Source organism: Neolamprologus brichardi, chromosome 7 (genome assembly GCF_056152115.1).
Source record: "Neolamprologus brichardi isolate AB-2024 chromosome 7, ASM5615211v1, whole genome shotgun sequence".
NCBI classification, from domain to species: Eukaryota; Metazoa; Chordata; class Actinopteri; order Cichliformes; family Cichlidae; genus Neolamprologus; species Neolamprologus brichardi.
In genome coordinates this window covers 40,982,253-41,001,054 of record NC_142110.1, presented here as the reverse complement: position 1 = coordinate 41,001,054, position 18,802 = coordinate 40,982,253, and the positions used below count along the sequence as shown (strand labels likewise).

The 18,802-nt window shown below is 40.1% G+C and overlaps 1 protein-coding gene across 1 annotated transcript; it reads right to left on the bottom strand.

The window, feature by feature from the left end:
- Positions 1-5,684: 5,684 nt before the first annotated feature.
- Positions 5,685-15,857, bottom strand: dusp4 (dual specificity phosphatase 4). Its single transcript, XM_006795561.3, has 4 exons — positions 15,187-15,857; positions 13,769-13,896; positions 11,768-11,987; positions 5,685-8,296 (listed from the first exon to the last, which is right to left on the bottom strand). Exons 1-4 carry the CDS (start codon positions 15,554-15,556, stop codon positions 7,908-7,910), a joined length of 1,107 nt encoding a protein of 368 aa, XP_006795624.1. The 5' UTR covers positions 15,557-15,857; the 3' UTR covers positions 5,685-7,907.
- Positions 15,858-18,802: the final 2,945 nt, after the last annotated feature.

Genomic DNA, 18,802 nt, shown 5'->3' with positions numbered 1-18,802 from the left:
CAAAACACGCTGCCAAAATCACTATGACATCACCAAATATTTGCGTAACATCTATCATCATAAATAAAGGTCAATGTCAAAAGTATCGAAAAAGTAAATGATTTTTATCATACATAAGATCAGCTCAAAGGTGATAACATCTAGAAAGTGCAATAAAACTCAACCACATAAACTATCACGCCTTTAAATGACAACAAAGTTGAATCAACATTATTGATCACCTGACATTTTATTGCAGGGCTGTTTCATTGGTAATAATTCAGAATCAGAATACTTTACAAATCCAAGAGGAAATTATGCACATTTCAGTTTCAAAGTGCATACTGTATACCTCCCTAAAGCCCCAGCTGGATTATTTGTTTCACACTTCTTATGTGCCACTGCACCATTTTACAGCCCGCTTTAATGAACGTAACACTAAATCAGAGTCCCAAACATAGACTGTATATAAAAGGTGGATGTGGGCACTGCGGTTTCTCGTGTAAAGTCATGCATACATTGCTTTGGAGTTGTCCACCATACTAGATGTGATACAACCATTGGTTGCCAGGGGAAAACTACATATTCCCTGATTGGTTGGCAGTGGTTCCTGGAGGTTGTAAAGTCAAGTTCAAGGTAAACGTTATTATCCCCAAGAGGCAATTTGTGGTACAGCCAGCTGCAAACATGCACACACTACCTAAAGTCAAACAGACACGAACATGCAAAAGCAACAACATTCTCATTCAAAACACCAATAGCAGCAGTGACAAAAGAATAAGTACTAGATTAGTGGCAACACATTTTTTAAAAAGTGTAAATGGAGAAGGTTCACCCTCAAAGTTAATGGTATGTTGTTAGTGACCACATGTGTGGAAAACCTCAATAAGAAGGTAAAGCCAATACAGAAGTGCATGCATTTTTTCTAATGGCCAGCAGGGGGCAAAAACAGTCTGGTTGTACAGAAGCCTGTTTAAATTGACCCCTACTTCTCACTTGACCTTTGACCTCAGTGAACAATTTTCTGGTGAGTGTTTGGGCTCAGTTGCTAGCTTCATGTCTGATGATCACAATCCGGTCTTTAAGTCTGACGTCACTAGCCGTGTCTGGGCTCAAACTCCGCTGCAGGTCCATAAATCAAACGATCACTGTGGCATCACTGAGAGTTGAAAAACTGTCTAAAGTCTTTCGACTGTAATAAAATGATCAGCGTTCTGCTCTACCAGGTGTAACAATTGAGTTTAACATCCAGGCATCGATGAAAACGAAATTTATGACATTTAACGGAGTTAGAAATTAGCAGGAAGTTAGCTCGCTAGCTTCCTTCTAAATACAATATAGCATGTCCTGACTGAGGGATTTTGGAAACAAATTCAAGCGTAAAGCACTGCTATCACTTCCAACATAAATGAAGACAGAAAACTAAACAGCAGTGACGTTTGTAGGGTTACTGAAGTTTGGCTAGCTGGTATATAACGGTGTGCTACGTGGCCGCTAGCGACACAGCTATGTGAGCATAATATAAACACGCTAACTTTTTTCCACTCTATAAAAGTTAACGTGAGGATTCTCAGGAACAAATTAACAACACAAAAGCCATATTAAACGCAGACTACTTTAGGCCCAGAAGCAGGATTCGTCACATCATCACTTAAAGACCGGATAAGTTGATAAGCTCATCTGGTCAAGTCACTGTCACTGAGAGTGCAGTGTCCCTTTGTCTTGCAGTCAGATGTTTGCTCATCATATCTGGTTTCAAAATAACACAGCAACAGCCAAGATGTTGAGCTCAAGGCCTCATGCGGTCTTCAGAAACCAGTGGCTGACAGCCATCTTTTATTTACAGTCTGTATACAATTGTATGTTCTTCCCTGAGATTAGGAAAGCTCCATTTTGCTTACCGTACTGATTTTACTTGTTTTCTTTACTTGTATTAGGAGATAAATGACCATGGGGGTTTAATCATTTGGCAGCATCAGTGTAAGTAGATAAGTAAGCACAGCAATTTATCAAGAAAATGTTCCCCGGGAAGGATGGCGAGAAAAAAAGAATAATCACCAGTAACCCACACAGATAACAGTGAGAAGTATTATGTAATACTCCATCATCATTTGTGGTTAAGGTAAAACGCCAACACAGGGTTCAGACTGGAACCAGCTTAAGAGCACTCAGACTGTTGTGTAATATTAAAAATAAACCATTTCCGCCTGTGCTCACACAGTGTATTTAATAAGAGTACTTTTAAATGTTTTAAAATCAATAATTACTCTTGAAATGTAAATTTAAAAAAAGAGTACCTGAACACAAAACACAGGGGTGAGCTGTTACTGTGATAGCAAACCATTACTATGCATTTTGGTAAACACACAAATGGTTTGTGTTGGATTTTGTACTTGCTTCTTAGCTTATCTAAATAACACAAGGGCTACTAACGTCAAGCTACTAGCTAATCACATGGCAGCCACTCAGCTCATTTAGACAATTAGACACGGTCAAGACGACCCGCTGAAGTTCAAACTGAGCGTCAAAAAGGAAATTTAAGCAACTCTGAACGTGGCATGGTTGCTGGTGCCACACAGGCTGGTCTGAGTATTTTAAAAACTGCTAAACTACTACTGGGATTTTTCCTGCACAACCACCACTGGGGTTTTACAGGGAGTGATCCAAAAAAGAGAAAATAAGTACATTTGTTTATTATAGGACTTTTTAAGACAAGGAACAGTCACAAAGCACTTTACCAAGGTATCAATAAAAGCCAGACCACACCAAAGGCAAAATGGACACACATTTAAACATTTTTCTTGTAAAACACAGGGGGCCCAGCAAAAAAAAGTTTGGGAACCACTGAATTAGATGCTTTAGATAGATGGGAAAATAGTCCACTACGATAATCCAAGCGTGTTCGCTTTTTGAGACAACGGTCCTGAGTTTAGTTATATTTCTTACATGAAAAGAGCAAAAACAAAACAAGAGCAGGTCAGAAGGTTGATGTGAGGATCAAATCTTAAAGACTGATTGAAAATAATCCCAGGGTTCTGCACATTAGCTTCTATGTTCGGTGAACAGGAAAAAAGCCCAAACGTTGTCTGATTTGGGCAGTAATGCTCTCAGGGACAATAATTAGATACTGTCTTTTCTGAGTTAAGCTGAAAAAAGTTATAGGCCGAGCTTATAGACCAACAGGTATCAGGCCTAACATTGGTCCAAAGGAAATTGCATTATTTGACAGGGTTTTCGTGGAGTGATTGGAACCATTAAATGTCTAACCTTTGAGATCTGATTGTATATATTTTGTATAGATGGGTACTAGTCCCAGCAGTTTTACCTTCATAACCTGTTTGTGTACCGTCACTGGTTCATAATCTTTCACAGTGTACTGCATCCCGTCAGTGTGAATCAGTGTTCTCAGCAGTAGGTGGCACTGCAAGATCATTTTCACACCAGTTTAACAAGTGAAGGGGTAAACAATGAAGAATACATGCAGCTCTCATTTATTGCTCTCATTTTTTATACATTTAGACAAGTTTACTGACTAAACTTGATCTGAGTTTAACTGATCGTCATCATGTCTCATTAACAGAAGAATTTAAACACCATGGCAGTAACAATGGACTGTATCACATTAGATTTACAAGAACCTACTAGTGTTCTGGTTCCCTTTCACTTTCTCGCTCTAATAGTTTAAAGCAAGTTTAGAGGTTCAACAGTGTCATCAATATGTGTTTATGACAATTAGTTACTGATATCACCCCTTTGCTAAGTCATTGCTGCCCTTACACCTGTGTATATGCATTCATTCCTGTTCTTACATACTCTAGAGTGCTTCCCAACTTTTTTCATCTGACCAACATCTAAAGCCCTCTGGAATCAAAAATCCCTTCATCAACACCCTCTTTGGTTTTCATTTAGCTTTATCAGTCAGTGTCACTGAACCTTCTCAGTCATTTAGCCGTAACCACTGGCAACCATTTGTCCACTAATGACTTACTACTACATTTAACAGCTATGCATTCAGTTAAATGTATATAGCACCACATAACAACAACAAGTCGAGGTGCTTTATGCAATAATAGAGAGAAAACCCCAATAATCAGACGACCCCCTGTGAGCAAGCGCTTGCCAGCTGTGGGAAAGTACTGATATGGCACCGTGAGGTCTTTAATGATATGATGGAGCCTGATTATTCAAGACCTTGTATGTAGGGAGAAGGATTTTCAATTTCATTTTGAATTTAACAGTGAAGAAAAGACAGCATGTGAGAAATATGCTCTCGCTTTCTAATGCCTGTCAGTAATCTCGCTGCAGCATTTCGGATTAACTGAAAGGTAAGCCTGATAAAAGTCCAGTCCAGTTCAATAAATGCTTGAACTAGATTTTTTAGCATCACTCTGAGACAGGATGTTTTCTAATTTTAGAGATATTCCACAAATGCAGGAAAGTAGTCCTACATATTTGTTTGATATGCGTACTAAAGGAATTATGCTTGTCAAAAATGACTCCAACGTTCCTCACGTTCAAAGAAATCTCCCTGCGCACCTTTCAACCTCTTAGTGGAAATCTCAATATGCCCCCTGGCACCAACATGAGCTGTCTTGCCCATCCAGGCAGTGGAAAAAGATAATCTCTAACATCGGATTTGGTGGGCAGCCCACCTCCAAAGTCTTCCACTGCCCACCGTCTCAATACGCTGAGGCTGAAGAAACTGACTGCTCTGTCTCCATGAGCACACCAATGAGTCATATGTTGTTCAGGACATTTTCTGTGTGTAAGTCTCTCTCCCTCCCTGTTTGGCTAACAAGTTTCTTAAAAATAAGCAATTAAAAAAACTCCTGTGTTTTTAGTATCAGAGTTCAGATCATTCTCTTTGACTGTTCACAGCCGGACTTTACAGTCTCATCTGAAAACTGCTCGTCTTGACCAGAAATGATCCTTCACACAAAATTTGCTGATGTTTCCTCTCTGAACAAGCGTGAAGGGCCGCGGTGAAATCGCAGAGCTAAACACTGTCGGGACAGGAAGCAGAAGTTGACTTCAAATGTGAGATCAGTCAAACACATGAAAATATTTTGACGGCTCCTTTTTTTCTATTTTTTTTAAATCATCTGTAAATTTGCTTTTACATGCCTGTTTCTACTTTTTATCCATTATTTTTAATCAAGTTTTAACTTTTCTGCTCAAGCCTGTTCCGGTCCACTTAATTCCTAGATTACATAATAATTTCTGCCTTTTCTGAACACTAATTAACTAAGATAATCTCTCAACCTGCACCCTCTGGAGTACAACCTTTGGTTGGAAATTAACACACTAAAATGCCAAGTACAGTAAGGTTGTTATAATTAACCAAAACTAAACTAAAAACTAAAACTAGATGTGAAAAAACATTTTACCCATGTAAAATATTTATAAAACTACAGTTTGGGGAAAACTAATTATATATTTCCTCTATTTTAAATTTTTTTTAAATTAGTTTTAGTATTGCTAATTTGGTCAAATTTATTATCCCAACTTGCCTTATGAAGCTTTGATGGACATGTTTTCAAGTCAAAGTCAAAATGAAATAAAAATAAAAAGCAACTACAAAATATAAAACACAAACCAATAATAAATTTCACCATAAGCTGCTACAAATGCTAAGTGGCAAATTGTATGCTTGAATAGATTGGAGATTATAGTAGTTAATTCCATCATTAAAAAACCCACAAAACTTTAATTAAGAACATTATTTATTCAACAGTGAAGCTTCAGTAATAAATAAATGCACAGATCATTTATTCCACAATAAAACCAAAGGAAATTTGTTTTGCTTTATATATAAGGATTGATATTGCCATTATGAGTGAACAGCATTGACCAGAGACAATCAAGACAAGACACTTAACACAGAGAGGCGTACAGACAGACAGATGTGTATGGATTACACAGATGTGTACAAAGTATTGCATTTTTCACTGATTGGCTGTTTTCTTTCTCTCTCTCTTTCTCTCTCTTCACAGTCTAGTCAGTTGAGCATCGCCATGATGTGCAAATCAGTCAAAGATTACAAATACAGTATTGCATCATTTCAAAGTGCTACAGAGATAAGTGTCGACAATCTATTGAAACAGACCAAATTTTCTTTTCTTTTTTTTTGGTTTCTTCTGGTGACTGTAGTTGGATTTGGATTTTTTTGCCTTTGCTTGTCTGGCACAGTGTAGAGCAAACATAATATAAAATATTATCTCAAATCGTGATATAATAAAGCTCTAAAATTTTAAAAAAAAAAGAGGCAAATTTTATGTTTATTATAAAATATATAAATAAATCAAACGAATAAGTAGTTTTTTAAAACCTGGATTCTACTTTTTATGATCTTCAATGGTGAGTGGAAAAAGCACCCGTGGTTTAATGTCCTACCTTTAACATTTCTCCCATTGTCATCATTGTGTTGTCCATTCAAGTACCCATTCAAGCATGTTTGCATGTTTTTGTGGATTGGGAAATCTTTTGCACATATAAATCTACTTGTGTGTTTTTGTGTGTGTGCTTGTGTGAGTCTGGCAAATGATGAACGGAGACAGTTTTGCTTTTTCGATGCTGCGGCGTAAGAGTGAACAGAAAACAATGCTCCACTGGCAAATCCATAGGATACCCTTGTGAACAAGGCACAAACATCTCAAAGGACCATTTGGTGATGATGCACATTTTAGCCTGTTATATAAACAAACAACAGCTTCCCAAAATACCTCATATGAGGCGGTGTTCGCTTTATTTCAGTACTCTATAAAAAAAAAAATACTGAGAAGGTTAGAAGCCAGTGTCTTGTGTATGTTTTGGAAAATTATCAGTAGTAAAAAATTCATGACAAATGATGGTTTAAAAAAGTACAAAACCACCACGATGGCCCTTTAAGTCTCTGTCGTCCAAAACTACTATGCTCTAAAATCTGCACTCTGATCTAAAAGGAGACTCCAGGAAATTTGGAAGATGTTGCCACAAAATGTCCCAAAAAGCGTGTATGTATGGGACCAGTAGAGGGGTTTCCCCAGTCTATTTACACAGACCCTGGCCTTTTCATTTATTTGGCATCTTATTACATTTATTTAGCCTCTCCAGTGTTAAGATAAAGGGCGGATGAGGGGGGTGGGGGCAGACGGGAGAGGGCGAGATGAGAGAGGAGAAGGATGGAAGGAGTGGGCAATATAAAAGGATGAAAAGGAAAGGAGAGGAAGGTGTGGGGAGGGGGAGAGACAGGGAGAGGAAGAGGACGTATGAAAGACAGGAAGCTCCGGTCGGAACGCCGGCAGAGCACCTGTCACTGAAGAGGCTCCTGCTTTCTATCACCGTCTCCTCCCCTCGTTTTTTTCATCTATCTCTTTTGTCTGGCAGAAGGAGGGACACCCAAAGGGGGAAAGAGCGGGTGCTTAAAATTCTTCCTTCCTTCCTGTGTCCATCTCCTCTCCTAAAGACCTGTCGTCTCCATAGCAACAGACCCTGTCTTCATACTGAGCTTATTCAGTTGGCAGTCATGAATGTGTGTGTGTGTGCGTGTGTGTGGGAGAGACGTAGAGAGAGGGGCAGAAAAAGAGAGAGAAAGACAGTTTTGCTGCTGTTCATGCCTCTCTGTGTCAGGGTTGTGTGTCAGTGTGCCTCTGTCGGCGTGATTGTTTTTTTTTTTTTTTTTTTCCAAGGACGAGTTTGTATCTTTAGTAAACATCAGTCCAACACTCCATCTGAACTCAAAAGCCAGTTCATTTTTGGTTGATTTAAATAAATGTCAATGACATGAAAGGAGCATTGGCTGGTTTTTAAACTGTAAAAACAGTTTCAGTCTTTGAGTTCTGAATCAGGCACCATGACGCTTCTCACCTCCGTGCTCTGAAGCATACTACCAACGGCAGCCCCAGTCTGTGCTCGCTTTGTATTGAGGGAAGGCTTGGATTGTCTGTCTATCAGCAGCCGGGGGAGGTCGTGATGGGGCTGTGGTGCAGGTAAGCGGGGTTCACAACAGAAACTGGAAAGTTGAAAATGAACGGCGAGGTGGGCGTGGCTGCCGTTGAGGTGGTGGTTGTCGTGGTCTTGGGTCCGAGCAGCGGGCTTGCCGTGGCGGCGGCTTCGGCGGCGCACGAGGTGGCGAGGAGCTGCGACTCGAACTGCAGCAGTTGGCCCATGAAGCTGAAGTTGGGGGAGATGATGCTGCGGCGCCGCCGTACAAACTCGAACGCTTCATCCAAACGTACCCGCTTTCGCTTCATCAGGTAGGCCAGGCAGATGGTGGCAGAGCGGGAGATGCCTGCTTGACAGTGCACCAGCACTCGCCCACTGGAGTCCCGTACTGAATCTGAGAAGACAAAGGAGAGCGGGTCAGCAAGGTCAGTAAAAAATAAAAGATTATTTTTTAAGTGAATACATAAAAGACTGAAATCTCTTGACAACTGTGAGAGGGATTGCCGTGGAATCTGTGAAGATGTCCATAGTTTTCATAGAATGACTGTTATGGACCCAGTTAAATGTCTCAACAAGTACTGAATGAATTGGAAATATCCAGCAAACAGTTCAATGTTGACTAATCACTGGCCGGTGGACTTTTATCAACATCTATTCATGGTTGAAAAATAGTTGCAAATGGCAAGGACTTCCCTGGATATTCTTGTAAGCTTTCTACTAAGATAAAGTATGTGCTCAACAATTATTTTTTTTACTGTCTTGAGGCTTTCTGGTCCAACTTTATTTTCTAGTGAGCTAGCCATGGCCCTGGGTTTGTGATGCTGACAAAGAGGCAACGTTTATATTAGTCTGACACTTTATGTTAACTATGCTCAGATAAGACAGAAATTAGACAGAAACATAAATGGCTTAAAAATGTTATTTTTTTGTACAAAAAAAATATGTGGCCTTCTATTCAATATCATGTTCTAACCAAATTAGTCATTGTTTTAAAAAAGCAGATTTAATTTCTTCGTTGTCACAATATGATTAATATGTCTCACTTTGTAAAGAAATATTGCTTAGACCTCTATTCTACATGGGGATAATGTCAACATCTGTTCCTCTATAAATTAGTTTTCACAGTCTTACCATTGTCAGTTTTGACCAGGGATATGATGCCAGAGTTTCAGGGATGTTTGCTGGGTAAGTTTATACAGGCCTAAGTAATTAACAAGCATGTACCCTAAGATGAAGCATCAGTCTCTGAACCCTTTTTTAGTGTAAGCATGAGGTCATGTTTAATTTGTTTTTATTGAATTGGTATTTAGGAAAACTAAGCATTAAATGTTAACAATGTTTTCAATATTTTGTAATATATTAACAAGGTAACGTTGTCAATCTGCACATGCTAGCACGCTATCACCAAGCTAGCTTAGTAGCACACTTTTTGTTTTGTTTTGTTTTGTTTTGTTTGTTTGTTTGTTTGTTTGGTTTTTTTTGGGGGGGGGGGGTGATATAAATTCAATTACCTATATTGTTCTGTTTTTATTTTTATCTGAGCACTAAGCTTGTGTAATTTGTTGTAGCTAATTTAAGTTTGAGCTTTCCATCTTTCTATTTAGTTTACTGGCCCTAATTAGCATTCAAGAGTCAAATAATGTAGTTTTAAATAAGCTACATTTACATTTTATAACATATTAACATTATGCCATGTTTGATGTAACATAATACTTAGATTATCACTAATGTAATCATGATTTTTCTATAGTAATTTTGTATTTATCTGGAAAAGTTAGTTACCAAGTTATGACCAAATACAACACTGTGTTTATGTGTAGCTAAACTTGCTTGAATGATTCTGTTGTAATGACACTTTTATGATTTTAAGTTGTAAGTGCTTGTGGAATCTGTAGCACTTTATTTAAGAGTGAGCTTTCCATCCTATTATTTAGGTGACTGGTTAGCAATGAGATAATGTAAATCTAATTTTACATTACAAATAAAAGAAATGTCACTAGTTCCTTCTGAATAGAATTAGCACTTTCAACATAAAGTTTATCAGCAACAATTTGATATTTTAATAATTTTTTAAAGAAAAATTGCAAAAATCAAAAGGTCTCCAATTCTCAAATACACATTTTTTTCTCTCTCATTACTGTAAAAACAATATATTTTGGTTTTAAACAAGACATAAGAGAAAATTATGACATGTTGTGCTTTTTGTAAGCTGAATTATTATCAACTGATTAGAAAAAAATATTTTATTCATGATTTATAATGAAGAAAATGAAATAACTATCAGTCACTAATCATCACTTAGTACATACACTGTGAACAAAGTGCCACATGAATCTACATTTTGTTTACAGCCACCAAGTATTTTTAAACACAGCAGATGTACAGTGAGGCTTTGCCTGTTTTCATTTCCTGTCCTCCACACTTTAACGCCTTCTCCTCGCTGCACAGTCAAACCGATAACTAACCTCAAAGTGAGAAAGCAGCGAATCACATTTTACTGACACGCACAAGTGCAAAATTTGAGTCATCAGCCTTTCTTTCACACTTCCTCCCCCAACCTATTTCTGCTTCTACTTCTTGAAGTATGTTTAGATGCGTGCCATTACTCCATTAAGGAGAATAACCAGATTTAGGTAACAATTTAAGCCAAGCATTTACAGTTTCTCCTCTCCCCTAAAGCCTCAGTTAGTGTGAATAGTGGGACATCGTGTTAATTCCTGTATAATGTGTATGGCTACCTCCAGGAAGTCAGATGCACAGTATGAGAAGAAAACAGAGTGAATTTATGTAATGTGTTGTTTTTTATGTTTAATCTAATCTAATATCCTGAGTTCTCACTCCACAAGCTCTTGGGCACATGAGCAGAATTACACAACATCAGATGTTTACTGGCCTTTCTTTAAATGCATAGATTGCCTGATTGCTAACAACCAGCTTCCTGATCTCTCACATCAAATATCTAATTTTTCTCCCTCAGTTATTCACACACAGACAGACTTCAGGTAACTCCACCACAGTGCCTGTTCACTCAGTAACACTGGATGAGTCAGACTCGACTCTGGTCCCACAGCATCTAACTATGACGCATACCAGCACCTACACAAACACACGCTCACAACACAGAAATCACACACACAGTGCCTTATGCACAGCATGGATATGCCAAGGAAAAGCAAAGCTTAGACTCGCCTATAACACACACACAAAACAAGATTATGGCGCAGAGAAATTACTGATGGTAATATTTCATCATTCCAAATAATCTGTCTTATCTCTCAGTGCTTCTGCAGTGTCTGCTGAGATGTATACGATTAACCTGGAAATAACAATTGGTGACAGAGTCCCATGAATAAATGTCTGAATTGTCATCATCATCATCATCGCTGGAGCTTAAAAGCTTTTCCATGACAGGTCTCTGAACAAATAAAAGCTCCTTTAAGGGAAAAAATTCTCAAACTCTAGACAAGAAGTGATGTTTTAGATAAAGAGGAAAGGAGAACTGCATCAGCATGAACAGTGAAAAGCCACCATTTTCCGGATACTCTTAACTACTGAATCCACAAAGAAAGAAGGAACATCACAGTCCAACCCACACTGCTCGATGGAGGAGGAATACTGGTTAAAAATGCCAGCTCAGTCTACTTAAAGTAGACATGTAATATGTTGACCTGCAACTATTCTGATGTTCTATTAGTCTTTTCCTATAGCTTTAGACACATTATCAGAAAAATAACAAGTGCATTAATCAATAATGAGAACAAATCTTTAACGTGTATCAGCAAACACTGCAAAAACTCATACGACAAAATATTCACCCAAAATAAACAAAACTCTTCTCATGCATACGACACACTTACACACTGACCTATGAACTCGATAGCCTCCAGGAACCAGGAGCTGATTTCTTCCTTGTGGTTGTCCTCCACAGGGATACATTTGTACTGGTAAGCCCCCTCGAAGTGGTTGGGACAGTCAGCTGACACGTTCAGCAAGGCAGAGATCCCTATACTATCCAAAACCTCCTTCTTCGAGGCGTGAAGGGCGCTGCCAAGGTAAAGGAAGGGAAGGATCTCAACCGGGCCACCCTGGAAAAAAAGGACAACGGCAAGTTGATCATTTATTATCCATCCATCCATGCGTTTTCTTCCGCTTATTCAATTCAGGGGTCGCAGGAGGGTGCTGGAGCCTATCCCAGCTGTCCTAGGGCGAGAGGCGGGGTACACCCTGGATAGGTCGCCAGCCTGTCGCAGGGCCATCATTTATTATTATATTTTAATAATCAGCAGTAAAGGCAAAGATTTACTGTTATGAGGCAGCTTGTAGGAACATTTCCTGACCCGAGCAGCATGTGGAGCTACACTGGAGAATTGTCCTTAGGTGAAAGCCAGTGTGCATGGCAAGACAAAGAATTCATTGTCTCGGTAAGTCGCAGAGGCCAGATACCGGATGACTTCAGTATAAGCGTGACCGCCCTTAAATATTTTGTTAATCACATTAGCCATGCTTCTCAGCTTAATATCTGTGTGAATAATGCGAAACTCATTTGATATGGGCCATTTAGTTTGTCACTTTCTCTCTTCAGCTGATTTATATTTTCACATCTGGAGACAGAGTTTACTGTTGGAGCTGAGCGTCTCATCGACTGGCTTATAATTATGAGCACAAAACCACCGAATTCAACGTGAATGTCTGTGCGTCTTCATTGTATCAGCATATGGGAAACCTTCTTTCAGAAGCTCTACTGGGGAAAAACATGCTCCGCGACAGCATTTTCACAGAATGTGATTCTGTAAGCACAAACGTGTGAAAAAATGTGAAACAGACAATTAAGCACACGAAAAAAATCGTTCAAGGAAAACAGGCAATTTCGCTGTGATTGACACTGCACTGGTGCAAGTTACATGCACGCATATCGCACATTTAATAACACGTATATTCCCAGTTTAGAGCCAGATTATGTCACTGCTCAGCCACATCTCAGAGGACATGTTAAAGTAAGAGCTGACGTGCTGTTTCCCCTTTTACTGGATCTGAAAGGTCAGCTGATCAGCAGTCTATACTGGCGCTTATTGACAAGAGCTGCGGCTGTTTGTGTCAGTGCTGCTGACGAACTCGGTAGTGACACAGCGTCAGGAAATGATCGATACTGCTAAGAGGTGTAATGTGAGGAGGGGGATGTTTGTGGTGGTGGCGAGCAGCCCGCTAAATCTATACTGCCGCTGCTGCTCGTGCAGGAAGTGGAAGCATTTCTTGAATTAAAAATGCATCTGATGGTTGAGGAGAGACTATCAGACGTTTTTCTTATAAAACACACAGAGGCTGGCTTGTCTGTGCCGCTCCCCTCGTGGGTTCCAGGGGAATTAAACCCTGACCACATGTGACTGTGAGCATTGCGTAAACTCTGCAGACTCGAACAACAGCTTACTAACCAGCAAAACAAGGCCAACCAGGTCACAGGAAGTGCTACAGAGGTGAATCAATGCCCATCTATGACATCCAGGCCAGCGTGTTATTATGCGCCAAAAGACTTATTTAAATAACAAGAAGATATTCAATTTTTGTGTTCATAATTATTATTTTCTCTTGTGTTGTTTTCTGGCAGTCAGAATGGCAGCTGACCTGCCCCTGAGCAAAGCAAATAACTGTCAAGGTGCTCTGTGTCAGTGTGATACATAAAAAAGGACGTTTTCTTCTTCATGTTTTTATAAACTGAATGCTGAAACACATTAACATGCACACTACTTGCAGCACAGAGAGGACTTCCATCAGTCTGACACTGGCGGATGTTAATCATGTTATTACAGGCAGATGTTATTTTAAAGGCGAGGTGGGTTTAACACTTTTTCTGTGTCGTGTTGCATTTTACCTGGTCATTGTGTGGCGTTCCACACGACGAGCAGGCAGAGTCGATGCTCGACTGGCTGGTGAGGGACGGTAAGGATTTGGCCTTCAAACAAAACTCTGGATACTCTGTGAAAAATCTGTCATATCCCCCTATAACATACAAAAACAACAAAATACATAATGTCACAATCGCATATGCAGTGCTTTGCTGTAGGACATTAATAAGTGGTGCAAAATAGTACGCAAAACATGTAAGAATGAGCACCACGGGAAAATATTACAGAAATAGCAGCTTCCTTTTTTAGGGGTGGGGGTGGGGGGTTGTTTACTTCTCAAAACACACCACAGATGCACATATGAGGACAAACGAAGCCTGCATTCACATCACAGCACAATCTACAGCAGGATTTCTAGTCTGCATTCAGGTAGCTTGACGCAAAGTCTATTAAACCCCTCACGGGCTGTCCAGTGTCTGCTTGCTGTGGATTTGAAAACAGTTTCATCACTCTTTTGTTTTGTTTTTTTTCATATATCTGTAGGCAGTATGTCGCTCTCTGCACCTCAAGGATCAAATCAGATCAACTGAAATGTGTCAGATTTACAAGCTGCAAGCATACATTTATGTTCTTCGAGGCATCAGCATCAAGAGGATGCACAAAAAAAGAAAGAGCGAAAAAAGAATACGCCACAGCTTTCAACAGCCTCAAGATTTTTCAGCAGTCTATATATAGGGTGTGTAAATCAAATGCTGATTTTAATATTTCGCTGCTTCCTGTGGGTGATTTACCCGAAGCGGACTCTGTGTAAAAAGATTATGTGTGTGTCCTGTAAGTCCCTCCGGTTTGATGTGGCTTCTACGCATCAGCATTACCTCATTCACTCAGCTCACAGCCATTGGTCTGTGTGTGAATGTGTGTAGATGTGAATGAGTGAGTGAGAGTGTGTGTTGTTTAAAAAAAAAAAATACACCAGTGCATTTGAAGGGAGAACACACTGAGCAGGATATTTCTAGTTTATTGAATAACAAATAGTTACACACATACAATTTTTAAATATCCAATATCTCTAAGAACTGATGAAAAATAAAATATCTGGTGGCCTAGAGAGGATTGTAGGTTAGCCACTGGAATATAGCAATTCATTAAAATGTGGTAATTATTATTATTAATAGATGTCAGTACATATATTCCAATTATTATCTTATTTTACTGTTTTTTAAAAACCAATTGTTAAAAAAAATATAATTTATTGCTAAGCATAATGCCTACTGCTTACACATGTATCAGTTATTATAATTACTATACCCAGCCATTCATCAGTTACATTGCATTTACTGCTCTAATTGAAATTAATAATTAATGTCAGTCATTAAATTTTATGATGTAACTGGCGCTGCTACACATCACAGGCTAGGATTAAAGAGTAAACGACATAATTTACCTTTGAGCAGGTATATGCGCGTGCCGGAGGAGTCCCTGCACAGCGCGTGGAGCACCAGCGTCAAGGTGCTGTCCTCCTTCACCGTTTCCGAGTCCGGCGTCCTCTCGTCGTACAGCACTGCGGCGGAGTACATCCCGGAACGCAGGCGGACTCGGACCTCCTCGTCCCCGGCCAGGATCTGGTCCAAGCTCAGCACGGAGCCCTTCGCCCTGCGGCGGACGATGGTGTTGCAGCGGGCGTTGACGGCGCCCCGTATGTGCCCCGCGCTAAAGGCGAGGAAAGAGCGGCAGTCCAGCAGCAGACACTTGGCATTGTCCTCCTTCAGGAGCCGCTTCAGCACCGTGCAGTCCATCTCGTATAGCTCCTCCATTGGCACGTCGTTTCGGGCTGTTAGGCTGTGCTTCACGGTCGTTAAATCTCCTCTCTCGCTCTTTCTAAGCCCCCTCCCGACCACCGGACCCCTCGGAACCCGGAGAAGGCGCACGGATCCTGCGGTGGATTCCCCTTGCGCTTCTCCTCTATTTGCGCATCAACACCGTCATGATCATCATCATCATCATCGTTGTAACCGCACTACTTCTTAAGCTCAGTCCGGTCACTTCTGTCTCTTTCTCCTCTCTGCCTCTCCGAGTATTTTCTCCACAGGACTCTTTCTCTTTTTTCCTGTTTTTATGAATGGGTGCATCGCGTCACGGCGGAGGTGACGTCAACCAACCAGCAGCCTATTGCAAAGCGTCCAGTTTCCCGTGCCCTTTCCTCCTCTACCGTTCATTCATAAAAAAAACACACACACACACACACACACACATCAATGAAACGAGAGGCCATGGGACCGAAGATTAAGCGCAGGAGAGTTTGGCTTCATACCATAACAAGCTTTTCTTCATAACTTAAGGATAATTTTTTAGGTAAAAAATAAATAAATAGGAAATTAAAGATATTTTAAAAGTGTGTGTCAAAGTATAAGCAAAGCAGTACAAATAAATGTAAGTGTTATAGAAGTAAATTTGAACTATATATATATATATATTTTTTTATATCTGACTGATATTTTACAGTTTAGACTTACTAATGATTTTTTTTTCATAATCAAATGAACCAAATAAGACTCATAATTTGTAAAGGATATCATTTGTCATCACAAATGTAGGCTACTATAAGCTGTATTATATTCAGTCTACAAGTTTAAGGTCATAAAATAAATTAATCTAAATTTCAGGTTTTCGCATGTGTTGGAATTCAACTGACTGCATATGTCAGACTTGAAAATCCTCAGCTCAGTTTCATTTTATTCAAGGCTCAGTGTTAGAAATGCTGCTGGTGGACTGCAGGTGGGTGTGCGCTTACGTACAAGGGTCCGTGTGTGCGTGTGCATACGTCTGGGTGTGCATCTGTGTGTGTGGGTGTGTGTAATCCTACAAGCGGATGCAATTTGCATCTTCTATCGCGCAGCCTTGGCGAGCGTGCTCAGGTATTTGCATGTTGATCTCATTTCCATGGTTACGAGAGGAAAGAGAGCAGCACGGCGGCGGATGACAGGAGGAAAATGCAGACACCCTGACACAAACAGGTGGAGAGAAGACATCTGAAAGAGACAAACAAACAGACAGCAGGGAAAAATGTTTAACACTTTTATGGGTGGGCTGCTGTGGGAGAAAATAATGTGTTTGAGTTCCCGTGAGTGTTTGGATCTATGTTGTGGAGGCTGTCTCTTTCATTTTCATGACTTTATCTGTTCACTATAAGTAAAATCTGATGGTAAAGTCGAACAAACCCTTGAATAATCCTTACCGCTATACTGCTTGTTAAAAACGAGGTTGTCTCGGTGCAGTACCATAGCAATTTGGTACTATGGCAACTTCCTCAACAGACAGAAAGGTATAGGCAGTGATGGAGCAAAGGCTGACTTTTATCCATAAACTGATGCCCACGTTTCCCACAATGCAGCCGAACACGACTCCCTTTTTTAGTACAACAGGAAGAATAGTAATGCCCAGGATTCAAAAATGATCTGTAATTGCCTCACTGGGTGATGTTGGAAGATCCCAAAACTGTGCCTTTAAAGATGGATGACAGGAAGCAAATAATGAAGACAAATGGACTTCAGGCCTCACTCATTATTTCTGTAGTGATTATATGATAGAATATGGTCATTCTCACTCCTGGTATTTGCTGTAGTTGCTCTTTAGTATTCACCTGACAGGGGATATATCCGTGGTTTGATTCCAGGAGAAGACAGAAATCCCTTTGGGGTTGCACGAGGAAGGCCATCTGATGTAAAATTGTGACAAACGTCATTGTTTGCCAATTTTCTACCAAGGTTTTTCCTCTTTATTTGTCACCTTATCAGACTTGATACTTTACATCTGATTTGCCCATTTTATATATAAAAAGAAACCGAGAGTTGGAACACCATGTTTAGCGTATGTGTATGGACTACAATGGGCAAATAGCAGGAAAAAATGAATGAAAGGACTGTGACTGTTAAGCCGGAGAGTTGACAGAAGGTGAGATGGAAGCTGACACAAAGAAAGGCAGGGTGGGAAGGAAAACGGAGAAGGTGAGGAAGAGGAGGAGGAGGGCGGGAGGTAGAAGAACAAAAGAAGAGGTGTCTACTTGTGCTGGACTGCAGCCTCTGGCATCCCATATAAACACAGACACACACGCACAACACCGCACATTACTATCAAGCCTAAACAATGCCTCCAACAGACGGGATGGTGCTGCTGCCGTAGCAACAAGGGAGAGGTGTGGGAAGGCGGAGACAGAAGCCAGGGGGGCTGCGAGGGGATTGGCCGGAAATCAGTTCTGTGCTGATGTCATCCTCCCCTCCCTCCCTTTGCGCTCTCATGTCCACCCATTCATCCCCTCACATCACATCCCTCGCTGGCATGCCGTCATCTGTCAATACAGCAGACGGGAGAGAGACAGAAACACAAAGAGGGAGGATATCTCCCGCTTCTGTTTACTCCGTTTCCATCTCACACATCTGACTCTGCCCATTCCACGTTTAATTTTTGCTTATTCACAAGCTCTCCTTGTGAATAAGCTCAGGAGGACAACAGGGCTGTGAAAGCAGCAGAGGCAACCAAAGGGTTATTTATTTACCCTTGTTTTTAATTGTGCACTAAGTAACAACAATGCAATAATAATAAATGTCAGTGTAAATTATATATTCACATACACAGCACAAGTATACTGTTGACTGATAGCAAGATTACAACAGCATATAAGAACAAGGCACAAAAAAGGTCGCCTCTCACAGGCCCAGCTCCTTATGCCTGGATATCAAAGTGCCTTTGAGCAAAACACTGATTCCTTCTTTAGTGACCGTTTAGGTTCTGGAAAATTATTCATGGTCTTTCCTTGTCAATTCTGTGTGATATAATAAACTGGAATGTAGAGACCAGAAAATTAAGGAACACAGAAAAGAGTTTACATAAGAATGAAATAACTGAGTGTTTCAGAACAAACAAGTGGATAATGGCAATAAGACCGGTGACATTAGAGGAAAAAAGAGTAGGAAAATTGTGGAATCAAAGATTTACAGAGTCTGTCTATGTGTGCAGCACTGATGAGTCAAATATCCAAATGTCAAAGGCCACTATGTATCTGT

What these genes read in the sequence shown, in the direction of transcription:
- dusp4 (XM_006795561.3), bottom strand. Translation starts at nt 15,556, where the DNA reads ATGGAGGAGCTATACGAGATGGACTGCACGGTGCTGAAGCGGCTCCTG. An exon ending in GAACGCCACACAATGACCAG is followed by an intron (nt 11,988 to 13,768) that starts GTAAAATGCAAC and finishes CTTTTTTTCCAG; the next exon opens with GGTGGCCCGGTTGAGATCCT. An exon ending in GGAGGCTATCGAGTTCATAG is followed by an intron (nt 8,297 to 11,767) that starts GTCAGTGTGTAA and finishes TTGTCTTCTCAG; the next exon opens with ATTCAGTACGGGACTCCAGT.